General features: G+C 44.1%; 1 protein-coding gene across 6 annotated transcripts in view; it reads right to left on the bottom strand.

The window, feature by feature from the left end:
• Positions 1-15,278, bottom strand: part of TRIM55 (tripartite motif containing 55) — a 40,466-nt gene extending 25,188 nt beyond the window's left edge. For 2 of the 6 annotated variants that reach the window (XM_021292993.2, XM_065053680.1), the window contains exons 1-5: positions 14,926-15,274; positions 14,395-14,567; positions 6,076-6,244; positions 4,277-4,372; positions 221-454 (exon numbers count right to left, since the gene is read on the bottom strand). In XM_021292993.2, the coding sequence (XP_021148668.1) occupies positions 221-454; positions 4,277-4,372; positions 6,076-6,244; positions 14,395-14,567; positions 14,926-15,114 (861 nt within the window). In that variant the 5' untranslated portion in view covers positions 15,115-15,274. Of the gene's footprint in view, positions 1-220; positions 455-4,276; positions 4,373-6,075; positions 6,245-14,394; positions 14,568-14,925 lie in introns of all 6 variants that reach the window. The other 4 variants (XM_065053681.1, XM_065053679.1, XM_005506471.3 and 1 more) reach the window with 4 other exon arrangements.
• Between the last annotated feature and the right edge of the window lie 4,126 nt (positions 15,279-19,404).

The following is a 19,404-nucleotide window of genomic DNA, read 5'->3' as shown; positions in this document are numbered from 1 at the left end:
ATTTTGGTGCAAATATCAAATAGTCGTGTTCTTGATTTGGATACTAGTCACAAAAAGTCTAGTTGTTTGTCTGTGATGATGCAAGTATTAAAAAAACTAGTTTGTATAAATGTTCACTCAATGGTGACCAGACTCTGAATGTGCCTAAAATTGAGAAGTGCTTGAATAGTACCCAATAAACCTATCATTATTTTACTATCTCTATTTATTGGCATTATACCTGCAAAAACACGGCCATTTCTGGTTCTTCCATGAACTGGATTCCTGATTCAACCAACTTTGACACAGATTCCAAATGGTCCGCATACTTCTTCATGAGGGAGCGGACATGTTCCAGTTTCTCCTCTTGGGTTCTAGTGATTATTTGTGTCATCTCATTTTTTCTTTCTTCCAGTACAGAATAGAGATAATCAAATTTTTCACACAGCTGCTCTTTCTGTCGTCTGCAGCATTCCTGTGAATCATTTGGTTTATGTTAAACATGTTATGTTCTTAAAAGAGTTTCTATTTTTACAGTTTTTACAGGAAGCATTTTCATCAAAGAAATTCCTCTTTCTGAATACTGCAAAGGATTCTGAATGACCCCAGAGACTTCTATTATTCTCAAAGTCCAAGCTACTGGAAGTTTTAAAGTTTTAAAACTGTTCTCAAACTGTGAGTTTCAAGCCACCGGAAGCCCCCAAACAGGCTATTGTATAACTTGTTAGTCTGCTAAAAAATTGTGAAAGGTATTTATGATGTCTGTAGTGATACATCAAAGTCTGCAGGAAAAGTAAAAACCCCCACCATATTAGCAATTGTGTTCACTTGCACAAATAGAATGTCTTTTTTAAAGCAGCTGTGATCTCAGATCAGCTCTGGGGAACTTTCTTTTTCTACCACAGAACCTGGAATGAACCTAGCTGGGCCTGATTACACCCTCTTAGACACTATTTTCACAATAGGTGTCCATTCTGCTACATTTACTGTGCACTGAATGAGGTAAAGGTACCACAAAGAAAACAGTGTGTGACAAAAACATGAAGACAAGGAGGAGCCAGGTTTCAATGCTACCTTCAGGAAGTGATTTTCACATCATTTTTTGAAACATTTTTTTGTCCTTCCAACCAGACAACACGGCATATTTCACTGAGTAAGAAGGATGGCTTTGATGATTTCTTCATTGAGTCCTCTCCAGCAAGAGCACACTGCACTTGCTAGGGAGGATTTATGTAGAGGAAATCAGAGACAGGTTATCTATAAGATCTGAGGTCTTCCAAATAGAAGTACTTGAGTCATCTGTGTGCCCCAGGGCATAACCTTATTGTGGTTCTCTCTGATTGTGAATGGTGGTGCTTATTTAAATCTCTTTCCTAGGAACTGAGGTTGAATCAATTCCTCATCTTCGTCCCTTGAGGGAATAATGCTGAGATCCTGGCAGCACAGGATTATTTAGAGTCCCACAGCACTTTTGGAAGTGATAAGACTGATTACTCACAGCACTTGGCCAGACAGAATCCCACTTTTTTCTTGTCTTTCAGCTAGGCCTCTTTCCTATGATTGGTGACAGTCTGTTCTGTATTGTTCAAAGCCTTTTGAAGATGGACGTGTGACTAAATATCACTGTCTACATTGAGGGGTGAGGAGTGAATGCAGGTCTTGTTGCACTGATGCAAGTATCCACCTCTTCTTCCAAAGAGGAAGACTCAACAGACACTCCTAATTTAAAAGTCCTTGCAGGGTGTCAGGTTTTTTCTGCCCTTCTGGAGTTCCTGGCCACTTCCCAGGAATTCCTGATTAGTGAATTACAGGGTGCGGATAAGGAAGCTTTCAAAACAAGTGAGTTCCTGGGTGTCATTCTATTGTTCAGACCTCAAATAATCTCCTCTTTCACCTGTCTCCTAGCTTTCTACCAGTGTTTCCTGCAGTTCCAACTGCTCCAGATTGCTCTTTGATATGCTCTATGGTAACTTTCTCTGAAATGTCATTCAGACCACTTGTAAAACAGCCTTAATTTCAATACAGGTGCATGCTATCTTTGCTGTTTGACATGGGACAAGCATTAAGGGAAGAAGAGCAAGAGAGTGATAGCAGGGGGCCCTGAGAAATCCTTCCCTTTCTCTAAGCTCTAATACATATTATTTCCTGCCAGCAGATATTACAGAATTGTGGCCCTCAAGAGGTTCCTAATGGCAAGTGCTGAAATATTTCTAAAATATTCTCTTTCTGTATAAAATGTTTCCATATGAAGTCCCTGTCTGATGGAATTACCCTAATCAGATTCTGAGTAATGAAAATAGTTAACAAATACACAGCTTTCCATTCTAAAAAGTTCTCAGCCTTTTTGTTTTTTAAAGCATGGCTACAGCAAAAAGAAAGGAGTCCTTGAGACTGAGCATGAGTTGTACTGTTTGTTCTGAAGTATCTGTATTGACTGGCCTATGCTTTTAGCATTTGAAAGAAACTGTAATTCTTTCTTCATTATTTTACTCATATTGTTTATAGGGCTAAGCAGTACTTAATTAGTTATTACTGTTTTCCAGTATTTGGCATTTTATTTTCCCTTTAATATTTTCAGTGTAATATGTGCATTTGGTCTACCTTGCGACTAGTTAAGAACTATACAACTTTGTTTTGTTTTGTTTTGTTTCCCTCTGGTTTTTAGGGTAAGATAGGAGCAATAGCTAAAGATATAACTGTAGGCTATTGCTTACTCCAGCTAAAAGGAAAATGATCATGTATTTTCTGCTAAAACAGGTATTTTTTGTGGTCTGCAAAGTGTTAAGCAGAGGGAAGAGACAATCCTGGATCATAAGTGTTATTTCCATGTGTGCACATTTCTCAGCTCCAGCTGTAGCTTTTAATAGTCAAGGACAAAATCATGTCAATTCAGACAAAGCTTTTTATATGGTAGGAAATGTGATTTGCTTAAAGTGTAACATGGAAGTGCCAAGGTAAGCTCTAAGATCTATTTTCTGCAAACTTTGACTTAAAAGGTAAAAATCCTGTTAAAATATCTGAAGGTAAAATGGCTGCACTTTCTTCGGGCTTCAGGTTTAAAGGTTAGGCTTTAAACTGAGTGGATGATTCTGAGGAAGCCAGTTTCAGAAACTGTTTTATTTATTAAGGTATTTTTAGCACAGCATTTTCTCCATACTTCAGACAAGGTGTTTGAAGTTTTGTTTCTGGTTCAGATAGTTCAACTTAAATGAGCAGAAGCTTTTGCTTTTGCATCATTCAAATTTCTGCAGTTAACCTGCTTGAAAGGCTTGTTTCTGTCTGCAAAGTCCTGATAGCAGCCAATTTCACCCCTGCGAAGTGCAGGCTTCCTGACTACAAAGTTCTGACTGCTGCTAACACACTGTCTCATTTACTTGGGCTAATGGGTTTATGTTCTTTAAACCAAACTTGGAAATTTTTTGTTCTTCCTTGCTCTGAGGAAACAGAAGCCTTGGGCAATTGTGTATGTAGAACCTGGAATCAATTTATCTTACCAATTAGAATCTATACATCTTGGATTAACTTCTTTTTCTGTGCCATTTCTTATTTCTGCTCCAGCTCTGAAGGGTCAATATAATTCTAATTGGGCTGAGAGGGATGCGACTCCTTCACTAGATGCTTCATCAAACTCTGATCATAAAATCAATTTGTATGAGCTCTTTTCAGTCTATTGCTCAAATTGGTCAGAGCTGATATTTATATTTGCTTTGCTCATGCAAACCTCTTGGAGGAAATGAAAGCTACTTCTACTATTGAATGACACAAAACTAATTCCAGCTCTGCTAGAGTAAGACCTTTACCAGAAAATCCAATAAGAGCCTGGATACAGAGTTCACTGACATACTTAGGAGCCACACTATGGCTACTCTGAGGCTGAGACTAAGGCTCTGTTCACAGGACCAGTCAGGCCTTAGACTAAATACCGGTCTTTTGCAGGTCTAGAATGTATCTTAGATGTTAAATGAACTGGGAGTTGATGGCATTTTGTTGGATATGCTTTTAACTTCAGTGACATCCTATGCCACTAAGAATGCTGAGTAAGATGTGCTGATATGGATTATCCTTACTCTTTGTCCTCAACCACATGGCCAATGTCAGAGGCAACGTGCCAAGCAGGATGTATCCTTTGGCTGAAGCAGCACAGCTGATACTGAACAAAGCCACAGGTAATGGTTTAGCGAAGCAATGTGGGAATGCATTTGGGTAAAGTGAGGTCTGTTAAAGAATGATCATTACCAGCAGTTTGAAAGATGTGACTTCACGCCGAAATAGATGCGTTTAAAGAGGTGGTACTTACCTCAACCATCCTGCAGGTCTCCTCCAGCTGCGTGACTATCCCTTGTGCTCTGTCATTGCTCCCCACCAGGACTGCGATGCCATCACTCAGCTCAGACTAGGCAGTAAGGGGAGAGCAAGCAAGAGGATGTTAGACTGTTAGACACCATCCCATGTCAGGGTGGCACATCTAACACTGGGAAACAGGATACAAATGAGCCACACCAGAGTATTAGCTCTTTCCACCAGAACCGAAGAAGATTGGAGTTTTACCTGCCCACAAGTTACCAGCTAGTATTTTGACATTTGTTTCCTCTCCCAAAACACTATGAAAACATTGACATTTTGAAACTTTTAATGGAGAAGAAACTGTGGCTTGAAAAGGAGGAAGCACTTTGTTCTAGGAGGCTCTTCTAGAGGCTTTAGTGTGAAGCACTGTGTTTCGATAGCCCCAAAATATTCCCTTTGGGTTTGAGGGAAAACACTTTGTCTCTTGAGGGGATGGGGGTGTTTTTAGTATCTGAGTCTAGCCACACCACTGTGGTATTCCCCTGAGGACTGTCGCTCTTGGCCCTGGACAGCAGAAGAAGTGGCCCATGGACCTGGAGGGACCAGGATGCTATAGAGCACCTGGCACGAGGACGGTGGGGCTGGGACTCTGTTGAGAGAGGAAGGGAGAAAAGGAGAAGGGGAAGGTGAAGCCTGAGCCACTGTCACAAGGGAAATGAGTGGAAGAGGAAATGGCCTGAGTGTGGGGATGGAAATGATGGTGAGGTATCCTTAGAAGAGGAAAGGTGGAGAAGGTAGTCCCTAGGGAACTTGGTGAAGGTGCTGGGGAGGGCGAGGGGCCCTTGACACACTGCTGTAGTGACAGGTAACCATGTCCATGGCCTTTGAAGCACACATCCTGCAGGCTCTGAGCTACTCCTCCAGTCTGGGGCATGGCATTCCCTTTCCACAGGCACTCTGGGACAGAAGCCACTGCCTGCGAATCTCCAAGCAAAAGGAGTGATAGGGGGCATGGATTCCATCCAAGAACTTCCCCCCTTCTCCCTCCTTTTGATTGAAAAGGATGCTTGTAACTACTTTCCTAAAGCGACTTCTCATTTGTAGTTTCCACACACAGGCATCTGTGTGACAAAGTTGGAGGCTGGGACTGCAAACTTGGACTGTCTGATTGCTTGCCCCACTGGGGCCCTCCAGAAAAATGAGCTGTTTATCTCAGGAGGATAACCCAGTGAGTCAGGTTTTAAATTAATACTGTATTAAAAATAAACAAGTCTTTTACTGGTGACAGCAAGGGCAGAGGATGTTAGGTACATCCTGTGCTGCCAACTATTGAATATTCCTGCGTTCACTTGCAGGAGGAGGTTTTTCACTCAACTTTTCTTAAAAATAGGATGCTGAAAGACAAAAGTGCCTGATAGATAACTGTTTGATTTGTAACGGTCTGTTCTCTTTCCAGTTCATCTGCTGGAAATACCACTTGTTTTTCTGATCTAAAAGCAGTGGGAAAAGAGATTAAGAACCTCAAAAGAGAGATCCTCAGCTTCACATCAAATTACTGTTTAAAATGTTTACTCATTATACTAACAAAAATTGGGACATTGCAATACCTTTCTGTGTAATCTCTCATAAATTTATTTTTCCATGTTTCTAAAAGAGTGCTTACAGATTTGTGTGAACCTTTCACTCACACACAGGGATGGGAAAAGCACTCCCAGGCCCCTTTGGAAACTCGCAGGAAGCCCATGGGAATACTTTCTTGTCAATGGTACTGTCAGTTACTGGAAGGACTGTGAGAAACAAAAAGATATTTACCTTCTGTCGCTGGTAAACATTTGTGAGAAGAGCAACTTGACAGTCTTTGTGGGCACCAAAGACTTTGCACAGGGAGCAGGTGGGCATTTCACAGTTCAAGCAATAGATATTAATTCTCTCATCTTCGTGCTCTTCGCACATCGGCTGGTCACACTTCCTTTCGGGTCTGCTAAAGAAAACAAGTTTAAAGCATACTTAGTGCTTGTGAGTTTCTGATGGCAACACTTAAGGTACCAGCACAAAATACGGTACCTTTGTATAGCAGTGTCCAAGGATGACCTGAATGTGCAGCACAGACTTAAACCTGCCACATGGGATGACTAAATAGTGAGCAGTAAAGCTTAATGTCCTGACACAACAGGATGAGATGACAGTATAGCAACAGTACTTCATATGGGATTCCAGCTGGGAGTGTGACTGAGCCCCTGCTCATATTTAAAAATGTGAATAACCTCACCAAGACAGATCTCAAACTACTCGTCTACTTTAATTAGCGTGCTATCTAACATCTGTCTGAAATATGAAACATACGTAATTTCTTTCACATTCATCATGCAAGATATTGGGCACTTGGCCTTAATGCAGCAAAGCTCTTATGCAGGGGATTAATTTGAAGCATGAGTTGTGGGTATTGATGGACCTTTATCTCTGCTGATGAGGCTTTGTGAGGCCCAGGTCAGAACTGTCAATATCAAACAGGAATGGGTCCTTACAGCCTTTACACTAGGTCAGCAACCAAAATAAGGTCACACACAAATTCTAGCTGCATGGCACACGTCTAGCTTGTACAGTGTCAAACTTTTTGACAGTAGGTAACTCAACTGTAACCACCACCAAAGGCATGGGTTGCAAAAGAAGCATTCCTCTCCTGTGCTAAGACATGAACTATCACCAGGCTGCAGCTCAGTCCTGATCCTCTCTTCAGCAAAATAATTTAGCCATATGCACACGAGTTGATCCCTGCTACCTCAGAAACTAATTGAATTGTAGCTTCCTTTAAATGAGCCACTTAACTAGCATTCCCAGTGTAAGTGAAAGCTCTGGTCCAGTCTCCGTGGGCAGGCTGATGGTTTTCTGAGCCTACACTTCAGGCTTAGCACCCTGAGAACATCTGCGGCAAGCACATGAGTGTGTAAGGATGCAGTACCAGAGAACAGGGTCAGTCGATTGATGGAGGAAATGTACCTACGGGTTCAAGATTCCAGAAGCTGTCACTCTTACTGTGGCCATGTCAAACGTTTCCAACATAAGCCATTATCCCATTCTGCTACCATTTGGAAGGAGAACTATGGCTTAGCTGTACTAAGTGGAACAGTGACATCACAGAAATACATCTTTTTATCATTAGATAGAAAATATTTTCCGAAATGATAGAATTTAATGGAATTATATGGAAACATTTTTAAAAGCCATTCTACAAACCTCTGTAGAAAGGAGTCAACCAGTCATTCTATTCAAGTTTAAAAATGTATGGAAAAATCATTATTTTAGATTACAGCAGAGATTTTCCATACAGTTTGGTAGACTAGGCATGGCACTTATTTTTTAATGACAAAGTACAGGTTTTCTCTTCTGAAGAGAATGAGATATGATTAAAAAAAGATCAAGCAGCAAAGAATGTATCTTATGCATTAATATTTTTTTAATTTCAAGAGGGCACCGGAATTTAAAGGGTTCAGAAGGAAAATCTGTAATCTGCAATCACAGAATCACAGAATTGACTGGGTTGGAAAAGACCTCAGAGATCATCGAGTCCAACCCTTGGTCCAACTCTAGTCTGTTTACTAGATCATGGCACTAAGTGCCATGTCCAATCTCAATTTAAAAACCTCTAGGGATGGCGAGTCCACTACCTCCCTGGGCAGCCATTCCAATGCCTGACCACTCTCTCTGTAAAGAATTTCTTTCTAATATCCAGCCTAAATTTCCCCTGGCAGAGTTTAAGCCCATGCCCCCTTGTCCTATCGTTAACTGCCTGGGAGAAGAGACCAATCCCCACCTGGCTATAACTTCCCTTCAGGTAGTTATAGAGAGTGATGAGGTCACCTCTAAGCCTCCTCTTCTCTAGACTAAACAACCCCAGCTCCCTCAGCCTCTCCCCATAGGTCTTATGTTCAAGTCCCTTCACCAGTCGTGTTGCTCTTCTCTGGACCCGCTCCAGCACTTCAATGTCTTTCCTGAACTGAGGGGCCCAGAACTGAACACAATACTCCAGGTGTGGCCTCACCAATGCAGAGTACAGGGGAAGGATCACTTCCCTTGTCCTGCTGACCACGCTATTTTTGATACAGGACAGGATACCATTTGCCTTCTTGGCCACCTGGGCACACTGTTGGCTCATGTTGAGCTTCCTGTCAATTAGCACCCCCAGGTCCCTTTCTGTCTGACTGCTCTCCAGCCACTCTGCGCCCAGCCTGTAGCGCTGCAGGGGGTTGTGACCAAACTGCAGCACCCAGCACTTGGCCTTATTGAACTTCATCGCATTGGAATCAGCCCATTTTTCCAGTCTATCCAGATCCCTCTGGAGAGCCCTCCTGCCTTCCAGCAGGTCGACACTCCCTCCCAACTTGGTGTTATCAGCAAATTTGCTGATGATGGTCTTAATCCCCTCATCTAAATCTGGATGATACACCAGAGTAAAACAAGATGGACACTTCTGAAGGAAGCCTGTATTATTTGAGCAGGATTTCCAGCATACATTTACATAAGGCACTCAATGTGTCAAATCGAGCACCATTTTAATACTAGTCAAAAGAGGTGTGCCTCCACTATAAAAAATGCTTTACATAAAAAATGCAGCAAACAGCCCCTAATATATTCATGTTCCAATGCACCAGTGGGAGGGCCTGCAGGTGAGGGCAGTAACAGACAATGAATTTCAAAGTGATTAATTAAGCCTGAAATAGCTGCTCTTCCTGCAGATATTTACAAGACCAGAAACAGAAACTACCAGAACGTTATTTGACACTGGAACGGTGCCACTAGCATGGAAGACACATGGCAGAGAGCAAAAAGGTGATGGTGTCAAGCAAGTTCAGCCAGAAGTAGCCAACCTTCAAAGGTACCGCAAAGAGCTGGAAGAAACCTGGCAGAACTCCCTGAACTAGCAGGGCCCTGAAAACAGAGACAGTGACAGAAGACTAGAAGTAAACAGATCTACTGTCTCCTTCCTAGCTGGTGCAAAAGAAGAAGTTTTTAGCACAATTCTTAACTTTAGAAGGGATCCTCTAGGTCTATGTTGGTGTAGCAAAGGCCAAGACACAATCTCTAAGTTTAAAATGGTGGCTGATCCTGAAACAGGAGATTAAAGAGTGGCTGATAGGAAAACTACAGCATTGCTTTAGTAGAAGAAAAGTTTCATCACAGACGTGCTAGTGACCAAAGAAGTGGCAGGTTGCTGAAATGGCCTAATAGCTTTATGCTCTCATTCTCTGATTCTGCTCTTTGAGATGCTAAGCCTGTGTTTGACTGCTACAAGCTTATTCTTTTCCATTAAAATTGGGTTTGGACTTTAATGTGCGGTGTTGTGCATGTTTTATGGAGAGGAGGATTCTCAGCACTGATGAGGCCACACCTGGAGTACTGGGTTCTGTTCTGGGCTCCCCAGTACATGAGAGACATGAACATACTGGAGAGGGCCCAGCAAAGGGCCCTGAAGGTGTTTAAGGCCCTAGAGCATCTCTCCTGTGAGGAAAGCCTGAGAGACCTGGGAGTTTCAGCCTGGATAAGAGAAGATTCAGGGGGATCTGAACAATGATCTTGATCTTATCAGTACCTTTAGATGTCTAAATAACTGAACAGAGTGTGTAACAAGGACAGAGCCAGACTCTTTTCAGTGGTGCCCTGTGACAGGACCAAAGGCAATGGGCACAAACTGAAACACAGGAGGTTCCCTCTGAACATCAGGAAACATCTTTCCAGTCTGAGGGTGACCAAGCACTGGCACAGGTTGCCCAGAGAAGTTGTGGAGTCTTCATCCTTGGAGATATTCAAAAGCCACCTGGACATGGTCCTGGGCAACCAGGTCTTGCTTGAGCAGGAGGGCTGGACCAAGTGACTTCCAGAGGTCCTGTTCAGTTTCAGCCATTCTGTAATTCCATGATTTGGTGATGAAATGCAGAGTTTCTGGGTGTATAAAGGAGCACACTTTAATTAAGGACATAGTAAGACCTTAGGAGAACTGCTGATAGTTGGAAGGCATGTTTTCCTTAGGATTTTTACAAATCCAATAAAGTCTCTACCGAAATCCTGAATCCAACTTTGACAGTGTTTTTACTGAAGACCCTAAGGTAGCTGTAGGCCTTCCTGTACTATCACCTCACCTAGGGCCTGCACCTGGTCAAGAGATGGAGAGAATTTGCATGACTGTATGAGTCATAGTCAGGCTATTAGTGAAGAGACTCAGCTTTATTGGCCCCAGTGTCAGTCTCAGGTAGACACCGCCAGTGAATGGCCTGCACATGACTTCATGCTGCTTACTGTGACCCTTTGAGTCTGGCAGTTTAGTCAGCCTCACTGTCCTCTCTAGACCTTATTTCATCAGTTTGTCAATAAAGATGTTACAGGGGATGGTGTTGAAAGTCTAGATAAACAACGGCCACTTCTCTCATCTCATTCACTCAGACATCTCACTACAAAAGGCCATCAGGTTGGTCAGGCTGATTTCCCCTTCAAAAATCCATGCTCACTATTTCTAATCACCTTCTTGTCTTTTATATATTTGAAAATGGTTTCCAGAAGGGTTTGCCTGAACAGTTTTCCGGGGAGCAGTGGAGGATGACCAGACCATAGTTCACTGGGTTTTCCTCCTTGCACTTCTTGAAGACTGGAGTAACATTTGCTTTCTTACAGTCCAGCCATCAGGAACCTATCCTGATTACCACAGCCTTTCAAAGGTTACCAGGAGAGGCCTTACAATGACATCAGCTAGCTCCCTCACCGAGCATGGATGTCTCTCATCAGGATTACCATTTTTTTTTAGTATTCCCTAACCTGGTTCCCCTCCACTGAGGGTAAGTTTTCCTTGCTCTAGACTTTCCCGCTGGTCACAGGGGCCTGGGATTCCTGAAGACTGATTTTACTAGTAAAGACTGAGGTAAAGAAGGCATTGAGAACCTTGGCCTTTGTCACAGGAGGCTCTGCTCCATTTAGTAATGGGCCAACACTTGCCCTAATCTTCGTATGGCTGCTGGTGTACCTGTAGAAGTTCTTGTTAGCCTTCATGTCCCTCACCAGCTTTAGTTCCAGGTAGGCTTTGGCTTTCCTAAGTCCATTTGTACATGCTTAGATGGTGTCTCAAAATATTGCTGAGTCACCTGTCCACCTTCTTTTTGCTTCTTTGTTAATGTTTTATTTTTATCAGGAGCTTCTTGTTAATCAATGAGGGTATCCTGCCACCATTGCTTGAGTTCCTGTAATTGGGGACAGACCATTCTTGAGCTGGTGGGAGGTGGTCCTTGAAAATCAGCCACAATGATGGACTCTCCCAAAAGCAGTGAAAAACCCAGTGATATCCAGGGTAGAAATGAAGCTTGAAAAATGAGAAGACCATCAAAATTCATATGGACATAGGGATTCCTGCAGCTCCATAACACTAGTACTATTGTGAATGCTTGGCCCAAGAAAATCATAGGCATGGGTGAGCTTGGGGCTTTGTCTCTGTGAGAAGCTGGAGAAGATCCAGGTGATCTCTCTCCCTGTCTCTTTCACTGCACAGTCTCCAGGGATCCTCCTGCTCCATCTGTGCTTGGGGATGTGGGGACATCCTGTGCCCAGGTCTCTCCCCAGTAGGTGCAAGGCAGAAAGAGCTCTCGACCCTTCCTGATCAGGATTCAGCTGGTAACAAAGCACCTTCTGATCAGGAATAGCAAGCTGAGCTCATTAGAGGCTGCCAAAGCTTGCAAGAAGTCACAGCCTCCTGTTGCTACCATTTCCTGGTGGCAGCAGGCACCCTGGTGTTCTTCAGATAGTTCAGGTAATCAGTGGCCTACAGACTTTGAAAGATTGGTTTAGTATTTTAGCCCATTCTATTTTCGCCAGGTTCAGTCCTTTGTTGGTCTTTAAAGATTAGTAGGACCCATGTCCTGCTTGAAGATTTCTTTCCTTGTGTTGCTAATAGATTCTAAATTGGGCAACAGGCTACACTGCTGTCAGCTGGAGTTTGATGAGCGATGGGATAAAAGACCATATGATGTGATTTTTAGTGATAGGATGAGCTGCATGTGAGAGCTTGGGCAGACCCTCCCAGCCCCATAGCCCCCTCTTGCCTTAGCTTTTATTTTAAAAAATTAAAATAGCAACTGAAATTAAAAAACAAAAAATATTTTTACCTAAGTAGGACATAAAGCTTGCTCTCTACCTGAATACCCTTCACTCTCTTAAGTTCACGTGAAACGCAGCTGGGAGCTGGCATCGTTCTGGTACATGTAGTTATGGTGAGTTACATCCACAGGAGGACTTGAGGGGAAGAGGTTCCTGTCTGGAAATCACAGGTGCTGCCAGTTTGAAGGGTTGTCTTGGGAAAAAGGAGGAGGCAAAGGTCACACCTCCACCTTCCTCTTATGTACCTCTGTCAGACCCCAGCCCATAGTGTGGAAGAGACTGGTACAAAAGGAAGAAGTGGAGAAGACTTGATTTCCCTTGGCTTTTTTGGTTTCAGTGGGACAGCACAGGGTAAAGCTACGGTAGATCTCGCTCACATTCTCATGGGAGCCTGAGGAACATTAGGCAGAGGGAGATAAGCAGCTGAGGCCTACAAAGTGCCAAATAGTTTAGATAATGCTGCTATGTATTGCCAGCACTACATAACCCTGATGATAACTTCCATTCTAAGGACATACATGAAGGTTAAATAAGCACCTTAACAGACTAAATAAATAAAACTTCTGAACAAATATCTAAGCAAATACATGTTCACGTTTGTATTTTTTTCTGTTGTCCACTTTTATTAATAATATGTTTTGCTTTTGTGGAATTTTTAAAGAAATGTACTAAATCTCTTACATTTGTTTAACTGAATTTTGTTCTAATTGCCTGTGAACTACATGGGAAAAGGACCTGCACTTATTTATTTTTTAAGTTAAATACGACTGTGAGCTGAAAACAAACAAACAAACCACAATGAAACCAAGAAAGACATGATGCCACACTTGTCCAGCTTATTTGGTCAAAAGCGAAGTCCACCAATGTACCTTTCCTGATTCATTTCCTCCAAGATTTTCCTGACTAAAATAATATTTGGTTATGAATGACACACACAAGGGTAGCTGAACTTCCCTTGGCACTGCGTGCAAAGGGCAGCAGTCCGGACAATTTTAAGCCAACCCTGTGCTCTCCAATGCTTTGGAGCTCCAACCTATGCCCAGCTACAATAGTGCCCATAAAGATTCAAACAGCCGAGAATAGCCAAAGCCACCGTTGGGCTCTGAAACGTTCTGTCTGCTGGTGACTGTCCTCCTCTGCCGGAGAAGGGTAGAAGTGCCCTAAGATGTCCCAGGCACGGAGCTACGGCGGTTGTGTCCACCTGCTCTGGTGACACCACTTCATTGCTGCTGCGAAACCCAGCTCTGTGTTGGGGTGAGTTGGAAAGACTGTCAGGGAGCACAGCCAGGATTAACCCTTTCTTCAGGTGTACAAAACACCCTGCCTTACAAAACCAGCCCACACAGCACTGATACATATTATTTCTGGATATTCCTTCTCTTTTATGGAGTCCTAAATAAGACTTGATTTCATGAGTTCACAGCCTAAGCTGACAGGAATGGAGATTTTTTGATCGAATTTTGATTTGACATTATGATGCAGGGTATCTTCTGTGTGAATTTCAGTTTTCTTCTTGTTTGCACTGTGTGTCCCTCAGGATTATCTAACAAGATTTGAAATTTCTTTCCCTTCTTTAGCATGAGAACAGGCAGGTTAAAGACAAATAAGAATCGCATGAACTGTTTTTAAAATAAACCTTGTGAACCTAGCTGCTTTTCCCTTATTCATGTGCGTAGCCATGCTGACCTCAGGGGCTTTGCTTGCAGGGGTAATTGTTGCTCATACGAATAAGCATGGCACTATCATCTGCTGTAAGTGGAAGCAGGGAAATTCAGTATCTATTTGGGTACATTTTTCTGTGCTCAGTGAGAGCTGACTTCATTGCACAGCAAACAGACAGGCATGCACCACAGCACAACCTTCTTCTGCATTTCCAAGAGAGAAAACATCTCGATCAACCTCATGTGCTCCAAACAGAAGGACAAAGGCCACCAACCTCCTGGGCCATGTCTGCTTTTGCGGCAAATCCCCTCTGAAGGACATACATTCACTCGTTACCTCGTGGACTCCTGCTTGTAGATATCGATGATGTTCTCCACCAGCAGGTTCCTCTGCAGCCCGTAGACACCGTGCCGGTCCAGGACCACTTCGTGTCTGCAGGAAGGGCAGCGAAAGCGTCCTCCCGATGCCACGGTTGTGCCTCCCCTGGTCGGCAGGTAGGGGTTGGAGGCCTGCTCTTGCCAAGCAGCACAAAGAGAGGTGAATCAGGCCATGTAGAACCATGAAAACCTCTTTCAAAAGCACCATTTGTGAGTATGTCCAAGGAGAGGGTAGCTCCAACAAGTCACCTCCAGGAGAGCAAGTCACACAGATGGCCACATCCCTGCCACTAACAGGTGACACTTTAATTTGCTCTGAGCTCAGCCCTGGCCCCTGGGGACACTCAACTTCTGCTTTAAATCACTTCCCTCTCCACCATCTTACTGACTGTTAAAAGCAAGCAAACAAAACGTGTTACAAAATCTGCTTTTCCATCCATTTCAGCCAGTGCTGCCCGGGAAGCAAAGCTTTCTGTGGGAAGAAACCTACCTGGAAAATGTCGCTGGCGCATTTCCGACAGAGGTTGTGCTGGCAGGGCAGGATGACCACTGGCTTGGTGAACATCTCCAAGCAGATGGGGCAAATAAGCTGTTTCTCCAGGTTATCCATGGTTTGCTGCTCTTTGGAGAAGGACTTGTAGCTCAGGGAGGAGCTCATCCCTAGCTTTTCCAGGGGCATACGCTCGGGATCACTGCCTCGCGGAGGAGTTTCCGGGTTAATTTTCCTTGAAATAAGTCCAAGGCTGCGTTGTGATCAGAGGCTCTCTGGGTTGCTCTGGCCGGAGGACATTGTTTAAACGAGGGGGCAAAGAGAGCCGGGGGCTGTTTTTAGCAGCACGGCGTCACAAGATGCCACCCTGCTGTGCCCATATAAGCGCGTGAGAGGGGGACAGGCGGGGACAGGTGACGGCTGGTGGGGGGACGGGGAGGTGGCCGGCAGAGCCCTGGCTCTCCTCACTCACACATGGCAGCCTTCACCCCTCGAGGAGGAGGGGGCTGAGCGATAAGCAGGCGCAATCCGCTACCCTGGCAAGCAGAGAGCACAGGGCTGCCCCAGTCAGCCCAGCCACACAATAAATACTCTGTTCTGAGCAAGCAGCTGTGGCCATGAGATGCAGGATGTAGTTTTGCCCCTGTGTTTCGGCAGGCTCCAGGATCTTGCCTTTCCAAGGTGTGAAGCATACACAATTGCTGGAGATGACAATAGGAGTGATGGCTGTGCTGGAGCTGAGACACTTCAGGGTGTAAACATGTCATCACATCAAAACACAGTTAAAAAATATTGCCTGCCTATAACTGTGCTTAACTTTCTTCTGGTATGATTGTGGTTTTTTAGGAGCTGTAAGAATCTAACACAACTATTCAAGGCGCTAACTCCACAGCAGCTTGAACATGCACCAAAAACACTATTTGAATTTCCTGATGAGAAAGAGACAGAAGAAATACAGTCTAAAAAGCTTGAATTTGTACTGCTAGAGAATAGGTGGTAATTGTATATGCTTTCTCTCCATATAGTTTAATTCAAATATATTTTAGTTTTGGGCACTGCTGTGTTTGTATCTGTTTATTAGACACTGATATCCCTCTCAGCTTGGCACTTGCTCCGGAGTTATTTTTAAAATGACAATTTCCCAGATAATTTGTGGCATGTGATGCCTGATCTTAAGGGAAAGCCATCTGTGCTTCTACTTGCCAATAATTTATCACACAACTGTACAACTAATAAATAACTCATCCTCAAATTTACGGCAAAGTTCCTGCATGTACAGTACAAAATCACTTTGCCACTGTACTGTACCTGTAATGAGACTATTGTCTTATTTTTTAATCAGTAACTACAATACTTTCTCTGTAAAGTCTCTGTGTAGAAAGCTTACAAGTTTGTATTACTTCATGACTGTATAGGGCTTGCATCTGAAATATGCTATAGAATGGCAGAGCAAGTCCCCTATGTGTCCAGGGGTAGACCCCCAACTCCAAAGCAGAGCCCTATATGTGTGCAACCCCAGTCTGGAAACCGTGCTCTTCAGGGTAATATAAAAAATGAAGGTTTTTGTTGGTTTACACATGAAAATAAATTCTATTATCTGCATGCAATGGCAATGAATTACATTAAATTCAGTTTATTATCGACTATTTTATTTTCAATGCCTTGCATACCTTTTCAGCCTTTGGGTGAAATCCCATACCCATTCACAGCCCAACGATCAGGTATTTCCACTGTGTAGACACATACTTTTGTCAGCAGCCACATAAAGCCAAATAGACTTTTCTGAAGTTTTACATTCATGAGAAGTTTATAATAGCTTAGTTAAACCCATTTGAAACCACACCTTTGCCTCGGCTGCCTGGTGCAGATGAGAGCCCAGAGCCAAGCGCAAGAAACTGCGCCAGCAGCTGAGCAGCGGACAGCTGGGGCTTTGGCAGAGGAGCCTTTCCTGGCAGCAGCCAGAAGATGTTTCTCTTCTTCCCCTCCCTTCCCCGGCTGGGTCAGAGGTGACTTTTGCGTCTGGAGGAATTCAAATGCCTCATTCCGTACTCTGAGTCAGCTGCCCCTTGCGCATCAAAACCCGCTTTAATAAGGGGCTTGGAATTAGATGAGGAAAGCTGTCTTCGCCTGGTGAGGCAGGCGCTCGCACCCCTCTGCACAGGCAGGAACAGAGAAATACTGGGAGGAAAAGCTGAAGGTTGGAGATGTCAGTGCTCAGAAACACCTGAATATGGCGATGTCAAGGAGGGGGTGTTCTCGGCATGGAAAAAATCTGGAGGATCGTGCTGCTGTGCCAGACATATGGACAATGAATGAAGCACCTCTCAGCGTGTAATGCGCCGCTGGATGGAATGCTGGTGAATTTATACTTATCTGTGGTAGCCCTCAAAAGCCTTCTGTAAACAGGCTGAGCGTGACACCTGATGCATCTGCAGAGAGCATCTGATGACAGCAAGGTGAGGGACAGTCTGCTGCTGGTTTTCCCGTTTCTGGGTGCTCAAGCACGCTAACACAGAACAGATAATAAACAGCACAATCACAAAAAGGAGATGATAAAACACAGATAAACTCCCTTTCTGTAGCCAGGCCCAAGCTGAAATACTTTTCTGGAAGGAATATGTAGTTCAGATACATGAAAAATTGGTACAGGTTTGTCTGTCAAAGTATTACAAAGCACAGCAGTGATTGACCAGTAAAGAAATTTGGAGGCTCGGCTGCACTTTCAAAAGCTGGATGAGAAGTACCAGGAAAGCCACTTGTCATAAGACCACACTACAACAAGGAGGAAGAGAAGAGCAAAGCCCAAGAGGCTACAAAGCCATGGGACAGTCCTGTAGCTGGTCTTTGGCAGAGATTACTTAGGCTGGACTTCGAAGCACTTGCACGGAGAAAGAGCCTGGCAACCTGTCACTTTCCTGTTCCTCCCCTTCCACACCCACAAGGGAAGATCACCAGCACTCACAGCTCTCCACCGCCAAAGAGCTAGCAAGCCAAGCCATCTCTGAAGGGATGAACAAATGGCAAGAGAACCCCACTCCTGGACAGAAACTCTGGATGTCTGCCAGCTATCAGCAAGAAGAAGATACCATTTCTTAATTATTTTTTTTTCCAGTATTGTTTGCCTGGGAATGTTACCTGTCTTTGCTGACACAATCAGAACACTGCTTCCTAGAGATATGCTCACTTTTATGGACATCACTTCTAACTCCTCTATTTTTGCAGCTGAATAACAGCTTGCAGGCTGTGGACTGATGGCCAGGAGAGCCTGGAAGGCTGGCTGCAAAGCACTGGGTTTAGGAGAGGGATTTGGAGGAGGAAGGAGAGGTTGAATGATGTCCAGGTTCAAATTTCAGTGCCATAATGACATCCCTGGGTTTTGCATTCACAGAATTCCCCTCTGCAACCTCTTGTACCAGTGCTGTGAAGCTCTTGTGTGTCAGTCACAGAAAATATGTCCTGTGGCTCTTTTGCATGACTGAAAAACAAAGAAAAAAAGCCTATTTTTGCCAGAGGATAACTCCTGTGTGACTTTCATTGCCACCAAGCTCAGCAGAGACAAAATCTGCTCAGCAAGCCCCAGGATCCTTGCCCAAGCATCCTCATCTGGACATGGTGGGTGGCAAGGAGCATCCTGCTCCATGGAGCAACGGTGTCCTGGCCTGTGACCACCTCACCTCCTGCCTGTCCTTGTGGATGAATGAGCACCTGTCAGCCCTGCCACCCAGACCCCTCCACCAGCAGCTAAGGCAGGTGGGCAGCTGCCCATCGTCCCAGGGCAGGAATGACACCCGTCCCCATCCCATGGCCTCCAGCAGTGCCCAGCACTCCTGAGGCATGGTGGCTCACCTGAGGGCTTTGTGTTTGATGGACCCACATGCCCGTCTTCCCCCAGCTTTGCCCTGCCTTGCTTACCTCTGGTGAGAAGTCTTGGCTGCCCAAGCAGCACAACATCCTGACAAAAATGAGGCTGCTGCCTCCATTTCTGCCCACCTGAATGTGAGATTTAGGGTAAAATGACAATGTGGCCTTCCCCTCTTCCATCCTTCTAACTCTGCTTGTTGTTTTAACTGAAAATATTAACATTTTTAGCCAAGTATCCCTTGAGGAGGTAGGGGACAGGTTCTCCATCCATCTTACCTTTCATCTGTGCCCATTTACTCTGAAGCAAGCAGTTCCTCAGCAGTGGATGGTGAGCACCAGCATTCCCACCTACACCAGGCGTGTTGCAGAAACTCAAATTTCATTTATATTTGCAATAACTCACTAAGCCAATGAGCCAGCTACATGATCAAGCCCTCCTACCTATGCAAGTGCAAACTTTAAACAGTATCTTGCATTTCATGATTTTATTGTGATCACTTAACATCCCACAATAAATCCTGAAACTGCCCTTGTATGTGACTCAATTTATACAGCCAAAGAGAGCCTTTGCAACAGGGATAAGTATTTTCAAAAACGGTTGCCTTTTGAGACTGACAT

Source organism: Columba livia, chromosome 2, assembly GCF_036013475.1.
Source record: "Columba livia isolate bColLiv1 breed racing homer chromosome 2, bColLiv1.pat.W.v2, whole genome shotgun sequence".
In the NCBI taxonomy this organism is placed as follows: Eukaryota; Metazoa; Chordata; class Aves; order Columbiformes; family Columbidae; genus Columba; species Columba livia.
Note: the sequence above shows the minus strand (reverse complement) of the source record. Positions and strands in the feature narration are given on the sequence as shown.